The sequence below is a fragment of the Rhinoraja longicauda genome, unplaced genomic scaffold (genome assembly GCF_053455715.1).
Source record: "Rhinoraja longicauda isolate Sanriku21f unplaced genomic scaffold, sRhiLon1.1 Scf000556, whole genome shotgun sequence".
Taxonomy (NCBI): Eukaryota; Metazoa; Chordata; class Chondrichthyes; order Rajiformes; family Arhynchobatidae; genus Rhinoraja; species Rhinoraja longicauda.
Window position 1 is genome coordinate 27,953 of NW_027601772.1, and position 20,547 is coordinate 48,499.

Below are 20,547 nucleotides of genomic sequence, written 5' to 3' on the forward strand. Positions count from 1 at the left end.
AAAACGTGAAGGGGTCTGATAGGATGTAATGGTTCAAATCGTGTACCGGATTCCTATGTATCATGTGGGAATCTGGTTTAGTTTAGTTTCATTTAGTTTATTGTTACATGTACCGAGTTACAGTGAAAAGGTTTTGTTACCTGCTAACCAGTCAGCAGAAAGACAATACGTGATTTGGAATTGAACCATTCACAGTGTACAGATCCAGGATAAGGGAATAAAAAGCCTGTAAAGTCCGATCAAAGATAGTCTGAGAGTCACCAATGAAGTAGATAATAGTTCAAGACTGCTCTCTAGTTGTGGTAGGATGGTTCAGTTACCTGATAACAGCTGGGAAGAAATTGTCCCTGAATCTGGGGGTGTATGTTTTCACACTTCTGTACCTTTTGCCCAATGGGAGAGGGGAGAAGAGGGAGTGGCCAGGGTGCGACTCGTCCTTGATTATGCTGCAGGCCTTGCTGAGGCAGCGTGAGGTATAAATTGAGTTAAGGAAGGGAGGTTGGTTTGTGTGATGGTCTGGGCTGCATCCACAATTCACTGCAATTTCTCGTGGTCTTGGATGGAGCTTTCTATGGTGCATCTGTAGAAGTTGGTGAGAGTTGTTGGGGACATGCCGAACTTCTAACGCCTTCTAAGGAAGGCATGCTGAGGTTGCATAGAGAAGGTTGGTGTGCTGAGTTTCCATAGAGAAGTGAGGGTTCTATTTGATACAACTAAATGTTTCACTACCAAGAAGAACTCAACAATTAACAAGGCAGTAAGTTCTCAATGGGTGCTATAAATTAGTTGCTGCACTATTTCTGCAGTCTATCTGTGCCTCACACCTCAGTGAAATGGCAAGCAGTCAAATTGGTATGATGACACTTCTCTTGGTTTATTTGCTGAACCAAATATACTCGTTATGAGTTTTGGGTCTTGTCCTTGTGGGCTGTTGGATATACACCACAAGGCTGAAGGATAAATTCAAGAATCTTCTCCCATCAACAGGAATAAATCTGAACTTTACAAAAGTGGGTATAACGAACGAGCTGCCAGAGGAGGTAGTTGAGGCAGGTACTATAAATTTGAAAGCCACCAGGACGGATATGTGGATGAGAAAGGTTCAGAGGGATATGGGCCAAACACGGGCAAATGAGACTAGTAGATGGGCTTCTTGGTCAGCATGGACTTTGGGCTGAAGGGCCTGTTTCTGTGACTATGACTCAAAAGGTGACTGATGTTTAAGATTTGTTCACTGATGAAACATTAGCATAAAGCAGTACTACGCCTCCTGGCCCATTAAATTCAACAGCAGGTTAAACAAAAGCAGAAAGCATTGCCTTGGTCTTTGGGTCAAACAGTCACATTTTAGGGTGGGATCAATGGCTGCATTTGCTCGTTACAGGCATCAATAGATTTCCCTCTGGAAACAAGAAGTTATTCATTATCATTGTCCACCCCATTGTCCACCCCATTACAGTCAGAGGAAATTGGGTAAGTTGCTTGCTTTAGAAAGATAATTGGAAAAATAATGCTGTAAAGAGTTGTATGCTCATTATGTTTCAAATCCTTTGGGTACTCTATGCAATGTAGCTCCCATTCATTTCCCCCACTCCTTTGAGCTGATTATATTAATGATAAGAATGTGACAATGAATGGCTAAATGTTCATCTGCAGGTGCTTAACCTCTTCCTGGCCTTGCTGTTAAGCTCCTTCAGCGCAGATAACCTCTCGGCATCTGATGACGACAATGAAATGAATAACCTACAAATTGCAATCAACAGAATTAACAGAGGCAAAGACTTTGTCAAAGATTTTTTTCTCGGCATCTTTCGAAGGAAAAAATCTGTCCAGGACGATAAACAATTGGAGGACTTTTCTCCATCTAAAGACGGGTTTCTTGATTTTAACCACACGGACCCAGAGAGTAAAAAAGATGAGAGGTCTAAGCTTGATGGGGTGACCAAGAGGAAAGGGGTGCACCAAGATGGCATCCTGGCCAACGCACACCTGACTGTTCGAGTCCCCATTGCTGAAGGTGAATCTGATGCTGAATACGATGACCAAAGCTCCGATACAGAGACCGAGGATACCAACGTGGTAAGCAGTGTGGTTGGGGGTGTACGTTTCCCACACGCACTCACAAACCCATTGATATAATGTTGAGCACAAACCACCTTTTGAATGAAAACTCTGCACTCTGCAAAATAATAAATACATATAGAAACAAGAAACCGCAGATGCTGGTTTACAAAAAAAAACCACACGAACTGCTGAAGTAACACAGCAGGTCAAACAGCATCCTGAGAGAACATGGATGGGTGATGTTTCGGGTTGAGACCATTCTTCAAAATGTATATAGTTTTCTCCCTTACACATACAATTTTAATTGGTGGATGGGATAGGTGGATGGGATGGGTGGATGGGATGGGTGGATGGGATGGGTGGATGGGATGGGTGGATGGGATGGGTGGATGGGATGGGTGGATGGGATGGGTGGATGGGATGGGTGGATGGGATGGGTGGATGGGATGGGTGGATGGGATGGGTGGATGGGATGGGATGGGTGGATGGGATGGGTGGATGGGATGGGTGGATGGGATGGGTGGATGGGATGGGTGGATGGTATGTAGATTAGAAGAGGACCTCTCACTGAGTTTGACCCTTGGTCCATTATAACATTCAAGTTCCACTTTCTATAATGTAGTATGATGTTTCCCACCCAGAATCTACTGACTACCATCACTAGTTTTCACAATCCCTGAGGCCCCAAGAAAGAGCATGAAGATCTTGGGTTATTCAGCTGATTCCAGTGCAGTAAACCTGTGGTTTGGAGAAAAGTAGTTCAGTTTAATTTAGTAATTTAGTAGAGCATGGAAACAGCCCTTCGGCCCACCGAGTCCGGGCTGACCAGTGATCCCTGCACACTTGCACTATCCTACATACACAAGGGAGAACTTACAATTTTACATATATTATTTTCACGTGTACAGCAAAAAAACATTTGTATACAGATCAGATAATACTGCACCTAAATACAATCATGTCAAACTCAAGTCCAATAGGTGGAGTGATGGGGAAGATACAGAGTGCAGAATCTAGTTCTGAGCACTGTAACGCACCAGTTCTATAACAAAGTCCAATGTCTACGATGGGGTAGAGGTGAATCGGACAGTGCCCTAGTTTATGGAAGGACCATTCAGAAGCCTGATAACAGAGGGGAAAAAGCAGTTCCTGAGTCTGGTGGTGTGCACTTTCAAGCTTCAGTACCTTCTGTCTCTGAAGGGAGCAGGTAAAGGTATAGAAAAGGTGGAACAAGCCTTTGATTACGTTGGCTGCTTTTCTGAGGAAGTGTGAAGTGTAGATTATACTAAAGGTTTCTAAGATAGTAGCAATTTGCTTGATTGCAGACTCTCTCCAGCGCCTTCCCATGACATATGTTAACTGGCATACTAGTCTCTCTTCCTTCTTGAACTTTTGTGTTTTCCAATCTGCTGGTAATCTCGCAGTTCCACTTACCAATAGCTCCTCTATATCTCCATTACACTCCCTTGAATGGATGCCATCTGGTCTCAATGCAACATATTGGTCTAAATTAACCATTATCACCTCCTCAGTCGCACTCTTGAGCAGTCTAACTGTTACACTAACTACCCTCTTGCTGGTTCTACACCCACAGAAATTCTTGCTATTCATTTCGATATCAATGTCAGTTTTATTTCCATAATCATAATATTTTGTCGTCCTCTGCTGCAGGCTCCTGAAAAAATCTCCAGTCTTGTGGTATATCACTAGCTTGATGCCACTTTGTTTTACTTTTGATTTATTTCACAAAGACGTATGGGTTTGGAGGTCAATTGGCTGCTGTAAATTGTTCCTAGTGTGTAGCGGATGGGAGAATATGGGATAGAATAGAACTGGTGTGAACTGGTGAATGATGGCCAGCATGGACACGGTGGGCCGAAAGGCCTATTTCCATGCTGTATCTTTCATTCAATCAATCACTCTGACATTTAATAAGGAAAAATAATAGAAGTTCGGAAAGTTAGGAAAAGGGGAAGTACAAAGAGATCTGGGTGTCATTGTTCATCAGTCACTGAAAGTAAGCATGCAGGTACAGCAGGCAGTGAAGAAAGCCAATGGAATGTTGGCCTTCATGACAAGAGGAGTTGAGTATAGAAGCAAAAAGGTCCTTCTGCAGTAGTACAGGACCCTAGTGAGACCGCACCTGTAGTACTATGTGCAGTTTTAGTCTTCATATTTGAGGAAGGACATTCTTGCTATTGAGGGAGTGCAGCGTAGGTTTACTAGGTTAATTCCTGGAATGGTGGGACTGTCGAATGTTGAAAGACTGGAGCGACTGGGCTTGTATACACTGGAATTTAGAAGGATGAGAAGGGATCTTATTGAAACATATAAGATTATTAAGGGATTGGACACGCTAGAGGCAGGAAACATGTTCCCAATGTTGGGGGAGTCCAGAACCAGGGGCCACAGTTTAAGAATAAGGGGTAGGCCAATTAGAACGGAGATGAGGAAAAACTTTTTCACTCAAAGAGTTTTAAATCTGTGTAATTCTCTGCCACAGAAGGCAGTGGAGGCCAATTCTCTGGATGCTTTCAAGAAAGAGTTAGATAGAGCTCTTAATGATAGCAGAGTCAGGGGGTATGGGGAGAGGGCAGGAACGGGGTACTGATTGTGAATGATCTGCCATGATCACATTGAATAGCAGTGCTGGCTCGAAGGGCTGAATGGCCTACTCCTGCACCTATTGTCTATTGTCTATTGAATCCAAACTCTTCAGAACAGACAAAGACCAAGCTAATAAAAGTGTGTAGGAAAGAACTGCAGATGCTGGTTTAAATCGAAGGTAGATACAAAATGCTAGAGTAACTCAGCAGGGTCGAAACGTCACCCATTCCCTCTCTCCAGAGATGCTGCCTGACCAGCATTTTGTGTCTACCTCCAAGCTAATAGAACTTCTTGGCCAGTCTTGCAGACGTCAATGTTAGTGCAGCATCAGGTTTGGACATCTAATCTATCCTCTCAACTAGTGTAAACTGAGATAGTTGAGGCTTTAAACCAGGAATTGATTCTCTCCTACGCTTACTGTAAGAAAAATAATATGTCAAGCTTCAATATGACAACTGCAAAAATAATTTTCTTTTTTTTTAAACAGGATCTGGATTTATTTAAAAAGAAAGATGAGCTGATCAAACCTGTATTTTTTAAGATTAAATATTTCATATATTCTCAGATGATTTATTTTCTTTTATTTGTAATTTTTTTTTTACCTTCGTGAAGCAGTAAATAAAAGAGGAATTGCTCGAGATGCATGCGAGCAAAATGCATTCCACACACATACACACGCACCTGCATATCAACACAGGTACAGAGCCAAAGACAAACACCATTATTCTGATGGACTGAAGAAGGGTCTCAACCCGAAACGTCACCCATTCCTTCTCTCCAGAGATGCTGCCTGTCCCGCTGAGTTACTCCAGCATTTACTGTCTATTTACTATTATATAGATAGGCTTTGACACTGAGCAATGTGCTGATGTATTGTCAAGATGCAACACTATACACCATAGAAACATAGAAAATAGGTACAGGAGTAGGCCATTCAGCCCTTCGAGCCAGCACCGCCATTCAATATGATCATGGCTGATCATCCAAAATCAGTACGACGTTCCTGCTTTCCCCCCATATCCCTTGATTCCGTTAGCCCTAAGAGTTATATCTAACTCTCTCTTGAAAACATCATAGCGTTTGCCTGAATAATAATACTGATTGCATTTCAGATATAATTTGCTGGCTGTGATCCTTGTGGCAATGTCTTGAGGACATGAATCCCACAGATCTTTATCTCACATCCATTTGGCTCATTTTCATATCCGGCCTTTGTTACCCATCTTCCAATCAATCCCCCTCGTCTGTATCTACCTATCTCTTACTGTTCAACCTTCTTCACCGTACTTCAATCAGATAAAATAGCCCCAAACTGAAACGTCGCTTATCCAGATTCTCCTGATTCCATTGAGTTACTCCAGCACTTTGTGTTTTATGCTCAGGATTCCAGCATCTGCAGTTCCTTTTATCTACTCTGAACCTTTCTTTATAATGGGATCACTTGATGTGAGTGATGAGACCACATTTTAATAATTTAACGTAGAGGTGGCATGCCTAGTCGTGCAGCCACATTCATTTCTACAATGCCAACTGTATACAGATCCACCACTGATTTTCCGGCACCCTTGGTTCCAGAGCTTTGCCGTATTATCCGTGTTGCTGGACCAACAGAGATCACAGCCTTGGGGGGACTGAAACACTGGCCTGCAAAGTCGGCAGTAGGAGTCGGCTAAGGAACGGATCTGCCGACTCCGGCCGTGCCAGGATTCCAGAACCCCGGCCACAGGCGGCAAATGCAACCCGCCAATCAGCCACGGAACACCGTGATAGGAATGGATCTACCAGCCCACCATTGCCAAACATGATGCCAAATTAATCCCCTCTGCCTACTTGTGATCCATATCTCTCCATTCTCTGCATATCAATGCGTCTATCTGGAAACCTCTAAAATGCCACTCTCATATCTCCCTCCACCACCATCCCTAGTAGCATGTTTCACAAACCCACGACTCTCTGAGTAAAAAAAGGTTCTGACTGCCGACCTTGTCTGTGCTTCTCATCATTCTACAGTTTAGTTTAGTTCAGTTTAGTTCAGTTTAGTTTAGTTTAGTTTAGTTTAGTTTAGTTTAGTTTCGTTTCGTTTCGAGATACAGTGTAGAAACAGGCCCTTGGTCCCACCGAGTCTGCACCAACCACACACACTGGTACTACAAACCAGTATATCTTTGGCGTGTGGGAGAAAACCAGAGCACCCGCGGAGAACCCATGCCATCATGGGGAAACCATACAAACTCTGTACTGACAGCACCCATAGTCAGGATCGAACCCGATCTCTGACGCTGTAAGACAGCAACACTACTGCTGGCGCCACCGTGCCGCCCTAGAGCAATAGAATCTTTACACAAGCAGACCAATTCATGCTTAATCACACTGAGAAATAATTACAATTGCTGGAAACCTTGCAGAATTGTCAAAAAATGCAGGAATTCAGCTGCTAGTTGAGCCCCTGAAGTGGGCATCTTTCTGCTTGAACATGTCATCATAACCCACCTTCGTGCTACCTGAGTTCTATTGCTCCTCATCCTGATGTTTCCATTACCTGATGTATTGCTTTTTGGTTCCCGAACAGATAAAAGTGAACATTGATTCTTCCCAGTGCAGTACTGTTGATCTGAAAGTTGAAGATGTGGAGGAGGAAGTTAAAGAAGAGGCCCCTGAAACCGATGAACCGGTGGTGTGTTTAACAGAAGGTAAAGTACCAGAAAATAAAACGGAGAGAAGCAAGAAAGGGGAGACCCATAACCAATGGCACTGGAATTCCAAGTAGCTTTGCCTTATTTGCAATCCTGATTTCACACTCTCCATTTTTAACACAATGGGCTCCAATTCACGGTCTGCCCTTATATTGATCCACAAGAATCAAACAGCTATTCATTTGCTACGCTTGTGAATGGTCAGGAAGAAACTGCAGGTGCTGCTTTAAACCGAAGATTGAAACAAAATGCTGGAGTAACTCAGCGGGACAGACAGCATCTCTGGAGAGAAGGAATGTTTTGGGTTGAGACCCTTCTTCAAGCTGAGCAAAGTCAGCTCAGTCTGAAGAAGGGTTTTGACTCGAAACTTCACCCATTCCTTCTCTCCAGAGATGCTGCCAGTCTCACGGAGTTACTCCAGCACTTAGTGTCTATCTTCTTGTGAATGGTCATTGTATTTCAATGTCGCGTCTGCAGATTGGGGAACTGAATTTATGCATATCATGCAGTTTCCATGTTATGTATCAGAGATGAAATTGAACTGATGCCTTTCTCAGCTAATTGGTGTTTATGTGTATTTTATGTGTACGTATGTGTGCGTGTATGTGTGTGTGTATATATATATATATATATATATATATATATAAATATACACACACACACACACACACACACACACACACACACACACACACACACACACACACACACACACACACACACACACATATATATATATATATACATGTGTCTGAAGAAGGGTCTCGACCCGAAAGGTCACCCATTCCTTCTCTCCCGAGATGCTGCCTGACCCGCTGAGTTACTCCAGCATTTTGTGAATAAATAAATACCTTCGATTTGTACCAGCATCTGTAGTTATTTTCTTATGCTATATATATATATGTGTGTGTGTATGTATGTATGCAAATGTGTGTATATATATGTATGTGTATATATACACACATATGCATACACGCACACACGTATACATACACCAATTAGCCAAAACATTATGACCACCTGCCTAATGTGCTGTTGGTCCTCCGTGTGCCGCCAAAACAGCGCCGACCCGCCGAGGCATGGACTCTACAAGACCCTTGAAGGTGTCCTGTGGTATCTGGCACCAAAACATTAGCAGCAGATCCTTCAAGTCCTGTAAGTTGCGAGGTGGAGCCGCCGTGGATCGGACTTGTCAATCAAGCACATCCCACAGATGATCAATCAGATTTAGATCTGGAGAATTTGGAGGCCAGGGCAACACCGTGAACACTTCATCATGTTCCTCAAACCATCCCCGAACAATGTGTGCAGTGTGGCAGGGCGCATTATCCTGCTGAAAGAGGACACTGCCATTAGGGAATACCATTGCCATGAAGGGGTGCACCTGGTCTGCAATGATGTTTAGGCAGGTGACACGTATCAAATTGAAGTCCACATGAATGGCCGGACCCAGGGTTTCCCAGCAGAACATTGCCCAGAGCATCACACTCCCTCCATTGGCTTGTCTTCTACCCACAGTTGGTTCGGACCAGACGAGATAGCCTTCGTTGCCCTCGCACATCGATGAGCCTTGGGCGCCCAACACCTTTCACCGGTTTGTGGTTTGTCCCTCCTCGGACCACTGTCGGTCGGTACTCATCACTGCTGACCGGGAGTATCCCACAAGCCTTGCCGTTTCAGAGATGCTCTGACCCAGTCGTCTGGCCATAACAATTTGTCCCTTGTCAAAGTCGCTCAGGTCTTTACTCCTGCCCATTTCTCCTACATCCAACGCATCAACTTCAAGAACTGACTGTTCACTTGCTGCCTAATATATATCCCACCCCTTGACAGGTGTCAATGTAACAAGAGAATCAATGTTATTCATTTCGCCTATCAGTGGTCATAATGTTTTGTACTTAATATAATTGTATTTATGTATTTATTTGTTTTTGCATTTATTGCATATATGTTTGTACGCACCGTCAGGATTGGCTATTTTTTAATTTCATTGTACTCGTTGCAATGACAATAAATGAATATTATTATTATTATTATTATTATATATACACACATACACACACACAAACGTACACATAAAAAACAGACAAACAATAATAGTGTAAAAAGACAACACCAATGTCCCAAGTCCATGGTTCAGAGCTTATTGGAGGTTGTAGTGTGTTATAGCCCGATAACTGTAGGGATAAAACCTGCACCATTTCGTCCTTGTGCAGGCTGTTTGAGAACATGCCCCTGCCTGGATATTGATGTCACGAGTGAACGGGGGAAGATGTGGTGGACCTTGAGGAAAACCTGCTTCAGGATTGTGGAGCACAACTGGTTTGAATCATTCATCATCTTCATGATCTTGCTCAGTAGTGGTGCTCTGGTAAGCTGCAACTCCTTTAAGCTGAAATTTAGGTTGAATTTAAAGCTACAGACAGAAAGTAAAAGCTGTTAGTTTGCTCCTAATTGCTTCACACGATGACATATAATATCATAGTCATAGAGTTATACAACATGGAAACAGGCCCTTCAGCCCAACTTGCCCATGCCAACCAATATTGCCCCATCTACATTAGTCCCACTCACCCACATTTGACACATATCCCTCTAAACCTGTCCTATCCATGTACCTGTCCAAATTTTTCTTAAATGTTGTAAAGGTACCTGCCTCAACTCCCTCCCCCAGCAGCTCGTTCCATACATCCACCTCCCTGTGTGCTTACCCCTCAGATTCCTATTAAATCTTTCCTCCACCTCACCTTAAACCCATGTCTTCTGGTTCTTGATTCCCCAACTCTGAAAAAGACCCTGTGCATTTACCCTATCTATTCCCCTCATGATTGCTGATTGTGGATAATCAGCCATGATCACAATGAATGGCAGTGCTGGCTCGAAGGGCCGAATGGCCTCCTCCTGCACCTATTTTCTATGTTTCTATGTTTCTATGTTTCTATGATTTTGTACACCTCGAAAAAATTGCCCCTCGTCCTCCCACACTCCAAGGAATAAAGTCCTAGCCTGCTCAACCTCTTCCTATAGCTCAGGCCCTCAAGTCCTGGCAACATCCTCCTAAATCTTCTCTGCAAAAGAGCCATCACACCTCACATTCTATATCTTAGTTCTTTTGTGCAATTTCTTGCAAATTGGCAATGTCATGCCAGATTTGCTAATCTGTGATTTAAATTGGCAATGTCATGCCAGATTTGCTAATCTGTGATTTAAATTGGATAAACTACAAAATAAACGAAGGATAAACATTTTTCTTTGAGGTTTAGGGAAGTTGTTACATTTTGACATTCATGAAATCAAACCACATTCTTCATACTTCCAAGCTGAGACATTGAAGTGCAGAGTGCTGTTTATTTCAGCAGTCAATGATTAAAGATAGAGCTTTCTCCATGTGAAACATCTTAGTGGTCTTGCCCACATCACTCCAGAGGATTAGTTGGGCACTTGCCTGTGTGAATGATGTGATTTCTGCAACTGACATGAAATAAGTGTTGAAGGTTTAGAGATACAGCGCGGAAACAGGCCCTTCGGCCCACCAGGTCCGTGCCGACCAGCGATCCCCGCACATTAACGCCATCCTACACCCACTAGGGACAATTTTTACATTTACCAAGCTAATTAACTTACAAACCTGTACGTCTTTGGAGTGTGGGAGGAAACCAAAGATCTCGGAGTAAACCCACGCAGGTCACGGGGAGAACGTACAAACTCCGTACAGACAGCACCCGTAGTCGGGATCGAACCCGGGTCTCCGGCGCTGCATTCTCTGTAATGCAGTAACTCTACCGCTGCGTCACCGTGACCGCCCGTCTTCATGTAATGCTCCTGTTGGACGGGGAAATGTCCATTTCCACAGGAGAAAATGTTAAAACTACTGAATGTTATTTGATGTTAAAACTACTGAAATAGCCATTGACAAGAAACCAAACTGCGACAAGACCAAATCAAATGCCGGTTATTCTGTGATGAGCAAGTCAACTTTCCAAAGACCTTCCACAGTCTAGAAGATCAAGTCCAAGATTCATGGACTTATTCAGATCCTACAACAGACTGGAAATGCAGACCATTCAGGACAAAATAATCCATTGATCTGCATCTCATTCTCCATCTTAACTAATATTCTATCACAGCCACAGAGTACCACTTTTAAACAGTGCAAAATGGAACTGCAGATGCTGCTTTATACCGAAGATAGACACAAAGTAAGTCAGCGTGTCAGGCAGCATCTCTGGAGAAAATGGATGGATGGCGTTTCGGATCGGGACCCTTCTTCAGACTGATTGTGGTTCTTCAGTCTGAAGAAGGGTCCTGACCCAAAATATCACCTATCCTTTTTCTCCAGATATTCTGTCTGACCCTGCTGAGTAACTCCAGCACTTTGGATCAACCACTTTTAAACTGGGAGCTAAGTTTAACAAAAATTGAACAAATGGTTGGCACACTGGCACAGTTAAGAGGGCTCCTGCTTCCCAGTGATAGAGAGACAGGTTCAATCCTGACCGCCCATGCTCTCTGTGTCGAGTTTGCACTTTCTTTCTATGCTCCTATTTATCGCCACATCCCAAAGACGTGCAGATTGGTAGGTCGAATAGCCAATGTAAATTGCCCCTAGTATATAGTGAGCGGTTGAATCTGGAGGCAGTTGGTGAGGAAAATGGAGTGAACAAACATGGTAGCATTATTGTAAATGTGTGGTTGTGGTTGGCATCGACTCATAAGTTCACGTTATAGTAGTAGAAGTAGGCCATTCGGCCCATTGAGTATATTCCGCCATTCAATCGTGGCTGATCTCTGCCATCTAATCCCATTTTCCTGCCTTCTCCCAAAAAACCTTGACACCCATTCTAATCAAGAATTTGTCTATCTCTACCTTAAAAATATCCATTGATTTGGCCTCCACAGCCCTCTGTGGCAATGAGTTCCACAGATTAACTACCCTCTGATTAAAGAAGTTCCTCTTCACCTCCTTTCCAAAAGAGTGCCATTTAATTCTGAGTTTACGACCTCTTGTCCGAGACTCTCCCACCAGTGGAAACATCCTTTCCACATCCATTCTCTCTATGCCTTTCATTACTCTGTAAGTTTTAATGAGGTCCCCCCTCAACCTTCTGAAATCCAGTGAGTACAGGCCCAGTGCTGTCAAACGCTCATCATATGTTAACCCACTCATTCCTGGAATCATTCTTGTAAACCTCCCCTGGACCCTCTCCAGAGCCAGCACATCCCTCCTCAGATATCGGGCCAAAATGTGCTCACAGTACTCCAAATGCGGCCTGACCAGCACCTTATAGAGCCTCAGCATTACATCCCTGCTTATGTACTCCAGTCCTCTTCATATAAATGCTAGCATTTAATTTGCCTTCCTTACTACCGATTCGACTTGCAAATTAACTTTTTGGGAGTCCTGCACCAGCACTCCCAAGTCCCTTTGCATCTCTAATTTCTGAATTCTCTCTCCATTTAGAAAATAATCTACACCTTTATTCTTATTACCAAAATGCATGACTCTGCACTTTGCTATAATGAATTCCATCTGCCACTTCTCTGCCCACTCTCCTAACCTGTCCAAGTCCTTCTGCAGTGTCCTTGCTTCCTCTACACTGCCTACCCCTCCACCTATCTTAGCATCATCTGCAAACTTGTCCACAAAGCCTTCAATCCCTTTATCCAAGTCATTAATACACACCGTGAAGAGAAACGGCCCCAGCACCGACCCTTGCGGAACTCCACTAGTCACTGGCAGCCAACCTGAAAAAGCTCCTCTTATTACAACTCTTTGCCTTCTGCCATCCAACCAACCCACTATCCATGCTAGTATCTTCCCTTCAATACCATGGGCTCTCGTCTTCCCTCGCAGCCTGAAGTGCGGCACCTCATCGAAGGCCTTCTGAAAATCTAGGTAAACAACATCTACAGCCTCCCTTCTGTCTGTCCTCCTGTAAACTTCCTCAAAGAACTCCAACAGGTTTGTCAGGCAAGATCTTCACTTCACAAAACCATGCTGACCGGCCTATTTTATCGTGAACTTCTCAGTACTGCGTAACTTCATCCTTTTTAATTGATTCTTACAAGTGATATTGATTCTTGAAATATCACAACTAATGCCTCCACAATCTCTGAGGCCATCACCTTCAAAACTCTGGGGTGCAGTACATCCGATCCGGTCCAGGTGACTTATCCACTCACAAACCTTTCAGTTTTCCTTGTACCTTCTCTTTAGTAATGGCCACTCCACTAACCTCCGCCCCCTGACTCTCTAGGATTGCAGGCCCATGGCCTTTTCCTTGCTCTGTCTCTCCGTGCATTTGCCAGAGCAGCAAGCTCTGTCCCCAGAAGGATGAAGCAGTGTGTGCTTTGGTACACATCATCTTTAGTTCCTTCCAGCTTTCTCTGCCCCCCCACCACAATCAATTTGAAGGTCTCGACCAGCAATGTCACCTATCCATGTTCTCCAGAGATGCTGCCTGACCCGCTGAGTTACTCCAGCACTTTGTGCCATTTTTATGTAAACCAGCATCTGCAGTTCTTTGCTTCTCCACCTTCAGCTTTGCCCACAAAGGTCCCACCTGGTAGCAAACAATATGCTGGAGGCATTCATATAGGAAGGAACTGCAGATGCTGGTTTAAACCGAAGATAGACACAAAATGCTGGAGTAACTCAGCAGGTCAGGCAGCATCTCTGGAGAAAAGGAAATAGGTGACGTTTTGGATCCAGAGATGCTGCCTGACCTGCTGAGTTACTCCAACATTTTGTCTCTATCTGCTGGAGAAATTCAAAGGTCGGGCAGCATCTGTGGAAAAGAATGGTCAACGTTTTGGGTCGAAACTCTGCATCGGGAATATGCGAGGTTTAGGCATCAAACATCATCCATTCTTCCCCCCCACTGAGTGCCTCCCGCATGCTATTTATTGCTCCAGATTGCAGCATTTGCCATCTCTTGCAGTCCCTGAGGTCCCACTTGGTGTCTGGTCAAGTTTCACAACTGCAATAGTTGACCTGTAATTTTTATTTGCATTGTGTAGAAAGACACAGAACAATCCATCAAATTCCTTGTCAATCAACAGCTCTGAGTGCTGATATTCCCTCATTCAGGGAATGCAGTGCCAACATTAGCATGGTGGAGACAAGGTGATGGTATGAACATTCCCTGCAGCTTAAACAGCACATTAGTATTTTGTTAAGAAGTTAACAAGGGCGGTGCAGTTGCCTTACAGTGCTTACAGCGCGGAGACCTGGGTTCGATTCTGACTACGGGTGCTGACTACGGAGTTTGTACGTTCTCCCCGTGTCCTGCGTGGGTTTTCTCCGAGATCGTCGGTTTCCTCCCACACTCCAAAGACGTACAGGTTTGTAGGTTAATTGGCTTGGTAAATGTAAAATTGTCCCTAGTATGTGTAGGATAGTGTTAATGTGCGGGGATCGCTGGTCGGTGCGGACTCGGTGGGCCGAAGGGCCTGTTTCCGCGCAGTGTCTCTAAACTAAACTAATTAATTGTGTATTTGTACAATGTCTTAATTTGGGTCTTTAGACACAAAGCCTAAATCCTAAATTTGCTTACAGGCTTTTGAAGACATCTACATAGAAAACAGGAAGATAATTAAGATACTGCTTGAATATGCTGACCAAATATTTACATACGTCTTTGTGGTGGAAATGTTACTCAAATGGACTGCTTATGGATTCAAAACATACTTCACCAATGCATGGTGTTGGCTTGACTTTTTGATTGTTGACGTAAGTATTACAAAGTATTACAAAAGGAACCATGAGAAAAAAACTCACAAGGCAAAAAAAATAATTAAACCCCAGATGAGTTTAGATTTAAAATGTTTTGTCCTGATTCACCCGTGACAATTAACAGTGATTTCATATTATTTTAATTTGGATTGATTAGATTAGCAGTTACTGATCCATACAGCCAAAGAACACAACTTGCACCAGCACTCTCATTAATTGACAACAAACATCATAATATGATAGCAGTTCAATTAACCAAGCACAACCTTGACTGAACGAGCCTCCTTTACGTATTGATTTGTGATGAATATCGGAGTAACTTTGACGATCATGAAAATTGACAAACAGCCAGCCAAGCAAGGGTCAACAATTTGGGTTCCTGCCAAGAAGCTGGGTATGCACACAAGAATCTGAATCATATCCCCAGTCGGTGTCACGAAACACACTATTTAAAGCAGCAATGCATTGTACGCCACTTCCGAAATCTGGTTCCATTAAAGTCAATGGAATCGAATTTCGGAAGTGGTCTACAATACACTGACGCTCGTTAAAGGTCTTTTGTAGCACAACCAAACAAGGATGAATCTCTGGGCATTCGGATCATACTATGGGGTGTATCGGATGTTTACGAGTGGCACCGGTCATAAACACATTTAACAACAGCAGAGAATTTGCAATGAGGACACCATTAGTAAACCAGGCCTCCTAAAAGGGATGAAATGGAATCGGTTTTGCCTGTGATTCAATTAAATATAGGCATTCACAAAAATATGACCCAAAATTCGTCATGCTGCATTGATGATTTTTATTTAACCATCACAGAAAAACGCTTGGATAGAGAGGATGTGGAGAGGATGTTTCCACCTGTGGGAGAGTCTAGGACCAGAGGTCATAGCCTCTAAATTAAAGGGAGTTCCTTTAGGAAGGAGATGAGGAGGAATTTCTTTGGTCAGAGGGTGGTGAATCTGTGGAATTCATTGCCACAGAAGGCTGTGGAGACCAAGGCAATTGATATTTTTAGGACAGAGATAGATAGATACTTAATTAGTACAGGTGTCAGAGCTTGGAGGTAGTGGCCATAATATGATTAGTTTTAATCTGCAATTTGAGAGGGAGAAGGTTAAACAGGGAATGTCAGTGTTGCAGTTGAACAAAGGGGACTATGAAGGCATGAGAGAGGAGCTGGCCAAGATCGAATGAAAAAGGATCCTAGCAGGATTGATGGTGCAACAGCAATGGCAGGAATTTCTGGGCATAATCGAGAAGATGCAGGATCATTTCATTCCAAGGAGGAAGAAAGATTCCAAGGGGAGTAGGAGGCAACAGTGGCTGACAAGGGAAGTTAGAGATGGAATAAAACTAAAAGAAAAGATGTATAAGATAGCAAAGAGTAGCGGGAAGCCAGAGGATTGGACAACATTCAAAGGACAACAGAATATAGCAAAAAGGGCAATAGGGGCTGAAAAGATGAGGTACGAAGCAGAGCTGGCCAAGAATATAAAGAAGTACAGTAAAAGCTTCTTGAGGTATGTTAAGAGAAAAAGATTAGTAAAGACAAATGTGGGTCCCTTGAAGGCAGAAACGGGTGTAATTATTATGGGTAACAAGGAAATGGCAGAAGAGTTGAACAGGTACTTTGGATCTGTCTTCACTAAGGAAGACACAAACAATCTCCTAGACGTACTCAAGAACAGAGGATCTCGGGAGACAGAGGAACTGAAAGAAATTTGCATTAGGTAGACTGATGGGATTGAAGGCTGATAAATCCCCAGGGCCTGATGGTCTGCATCCCAGGGTACTCAAGGAGGTGGCTCTAGAAATCGTGAACGCATTGGTGATCATTTTCCAGTGTTCAATAGATTCAGGATCGGTTCCTGTGGATTGGAGGATAGCTAATGTTATCCCACTTTTCAAGAAAGGAGCTAAAGAGAAAACGGGGAATTACAGACCAGTTAGCCTGACATCGGTGGTGGGGAAGATGCTGGAGTCAATTATTAAAGAAGTAATAACGGTGCATTTGGATAGCAGCAAAAGGATAAGTCCAAGTCAGCATGGATTTATGAAGGGGAAATCCTGTTTGACTGATCTGGAATTTTTTGAGGATCTGACAAGTAAAATGGATGAAGGAGAGCCAGTGGATGTAGTGTATCTAGACTTTCAGAAAGCCTTTGATAAGGTCCCACACGAGAGGTTGGTGAGCAAAATTAGAGCACATGGTATTGGGGGTAGGGTGTTGACATGGATAGAGAATTGGTTGGCAGACAGGAAGTAAAGAGTAGGAATAAACGGGTCCTCTTCAGAATGGCAGGCAGTGGAGAGCGGAGTGCTGCAAGGCTCGGTGCTGGGGACGCAACTATTTACAATATATATTAATGATTTGGATGATGGAATTAGAAGTAACACTAGAAAGTTTGCAGATGACACAAAGCTAGGTGGCAGTGTGAACTGCGAAGAGGATGTTAGGAGGTTGCAGGGTGACTTGGACAGGTTGAGTGAGTGGGCAGATGCATGGCAGAAGCAGTATAATGTAGATAAATGTGAGGTTATCCACTTTGGCGGCAGAAACAAGGAGGCAGATTATTATCTCAATGGTGTCAGATTAGGTAAAGGAGAAGTGCAACGAGACCTTGGTGTCCTTGTACACCAGTCACTGAAAGTAAGCGTGCAGGTACAGCAGGCAGTGAAGAAAACTAATGGCATGTTGGCCTTCATAACGAGAGGATTTGAGTACAGGAGCACAGAGATACTCCCTGCATTTGTATAGGGCCCTGGTGAGACCACATCTGGTGTATAAGTAGATAACTGCAGATGCTGGTACAAATCGTAGGTTTTTATTCACAAAATGCTGGAGTAACTCAGCAGGTCAGGCAGCATCTCGGGAGAGAAGGAATGGGTGACGTTTCGGGTCGAGACCCTTCTTCAGACTGATGTCAGGGGGGCAGGACAAAGGAAGGATATAGGTGGAGACAGGAAGATAGAGGGAGATCTGGGAAGGAGGAGGGGACGAGAGGGACAGAGGAACTATCTGAAGTTGGAGAAGTCGATGTTCCACATATACTCCACATCTGGAGTATTGTGTGCAGTTTTGGTCTCCTAATTTGAGGAAGGACGTCCTTGCTATTGAGGCAGTGCAGCGTAGGTTCATGAGGTTAATCCCTGGGATGGAGGGACTGTCATATGAGGAAAGATTGGAAAGACTGGGCTTGTATCACTGGAGTTTAGAAAGATGAGATGGGATCTTATAGAGACGTATAAAATTGTAAAGGACTGGACAAGCAAGATGCAGGAAAAATGTTCCCAATGTTGGGGGAGTCCAGAACCAGGGGCCACAGTCTAAGAATATAGGGGAGGCCATTTAAAACTGAGGTGAGAAGAAACTTTTTCACCCAGAGAGTTGTGAATTTGTGGAATTCTCTGCAACAGAAGGCAGTGGAAGTCAATTCACTGGATGAATTTAAAAGAGAGTTAGATAGAGCTCTAGGGGCTAGTGGAATCAAGGGATATGGGGAGAAGGCAGGCACGGGTTACTGATTGTTAATGATCAGCCATGATCACAATGAATGGCGGTGCTGGCTCGAAGGGCCAAATGGCCTCCTCCTGCACCTATTTTCTGTTTCTATGTTGTGGGGAGAAGGCAGGAGAATGAGTTTAAGAGGGATAAATAGATCAGCCATAATTGAATGGCGGAGTGGACTTGATGGACCGAATGACAATTCTGCTCCTTGAACTTATGACCATGAAAATTGATAAGGCCTATGTCAATGTAAAAATATTATAACTGCTTGCTGAATTTGAAGGTGATTGACATCATTTTCAAATAAAATAAATTTGAATAGCACTGGTTGGAATATCCCAAAGGATTCACAGACAATGACTGATGTCAGTCACGCTTCATCTGCCTCGTCCTGATAGCAGTTATTCTAGAATGTTCCTAAATCAACTTTCTCAGTTCAAGGGATTATATTTTAGACAGTGATATCAGTTTAGTTTATTGTCACATGAACCAAGATACAGTGAAAAGTTTTTGTTGTGTGCTAACCAGTCAGCAGAAAAACTGCATGATTACAATCAAGCCATTTACAGTGCACAGATAGATGATAAAGGGAATGACATTTAGTGCAAGATAAAGCCAGTAAAGTCTGATCAAAGATAGTCCCAGGGTCCCAATGAGATAGATGGTTATAATTAATAAAATGTCTGCCAATATAACGTCCTAAATTCCTGAAATTCTGTTCATTTGATGTCCAAATGCCTTCTTACTTTACAAATTATTTGTTCAAGCCTTAAGGATTGATGACAGCGTCTGTTCTTAATACATTTAAGGTGTCGTTGATCAGCCTGGCTGCAAACATCCTTGGTTATGATCAATTAGGAGCCATCAAGTCTCTCCGGACTCTGAGAGCCCTGAGACCACTCAGAGCTTTGTCTCGCTTTGAGGGAATGCGGGTAAGTCAATCACAGTTTTATTCAAGCAACATTTCTCAATCAGAATATCTGCAAATTCTTCTCTGTTTTTGCTTCACATTATTTAGAAAGAAACAGTGGATCTTTCTAAATCAAACTGTGATAAACCTTTTTAAGGTACTTAATTCTTAGAAGTCCATATCAAGTGTTATCCTATCTCTGTGTGCCGTTCAATGGCTAGAGGTTGAATTAGTGCACTGGAGACAACGATGAATCTCATCACTGACACCCGTCCTTACAGAGATATATATGCAAAGCCCTGTTCCAGAGTGGTGACTGACAGTCTTGATTCTCAGAGATGAGGGCAGCTTGCTAGAGAACTATGAACCCTCAGTGAATCAGGTACGACCATTCTCCCTCAATGGCATTTGATGTCCGACAAAGGTATCAGTGATTAAGATCTCAATGTGCAAAGGTTCCTGAGGTTTGTGAGAAGACACCGTATTTGATTTTCCACATGCTGCCTCGATGAATAAGTATTGATATAAACTGACGACTCATCATAAAAACTTCCCCATTGCCATTTACATTCATTAATGGAAGTAAAAGTGGAGTGTTTATTTATAATAAATACCCAACTGAAACCATTTAGTGGAAAGTTAACATTTTTCCTCAAAGTCTCTCGTTAAGATTATGAAATAAATAGGCAAATTTGTGCTCTTTCTTAAATTGTTTAGTTTAGAGATACAGCGTTGAAACAGGCCCTTCGGCCCACCGAGTCCACGCCAACCAGCGATCCCCGCACACTAACACGATCCAACACACTGGGGACAATTTACATTTACACCAAGTCAATTATCCTACATACCTGCACGTCTTCAGAGTGTGGGAGGAAACCGAAGACCTTGGAGAAAACCCACGCAGGTCACGGGGAGAATGTACAAACTCCGTACAGTCAGCACCCGTAGTCAAGATCGAACCCGGTTCTCCGGCGCTGCAAGCACTGTAAGGCAGCAACTCTACCGCTGCTGTGGTTGTGGTTAA

The 20,547-nt window shown here is 43.3% G+C and overlaps 1 protein-coding gene across 1 annotated transcript in view; it reads left to right on the forward strand.

Moving 5' to 3' along the window:
- Positions 1-1,621: 1,621 nt before the first annotated feature.
- LOC144591082 (sodium channel protein type 4 subunit alpha-like) overlaps positions 1,622-20,547 on the forward strand; it is a gene marked incomplete at its 5' end in the record, with an annotated part of 44,930 nt that continues 26,004 nt past the window's right edge. The window contains 5 exons of the mRNA XM_078395403.1: positions 1,622-2,076; positions 7,241-7,361; positions 9,581-9,735; positions 14,923-15,096; positions 19,423-19,545. Of these exons, the coding sequence (XP_078251529.1) occupies positions 1,622-2,076; positions 7,241-7,361; positions 9,581-9,735; positions 14,923-15,096; positions 19,423-19,545 (1,028 nt within the window). The remainder of the gene's footprint in view (positions 2,077-7,240; positions 7,362-9,580; positions 9,736-14,922; positions 15,097-19,422; positions 19,546-20,547) is intronic.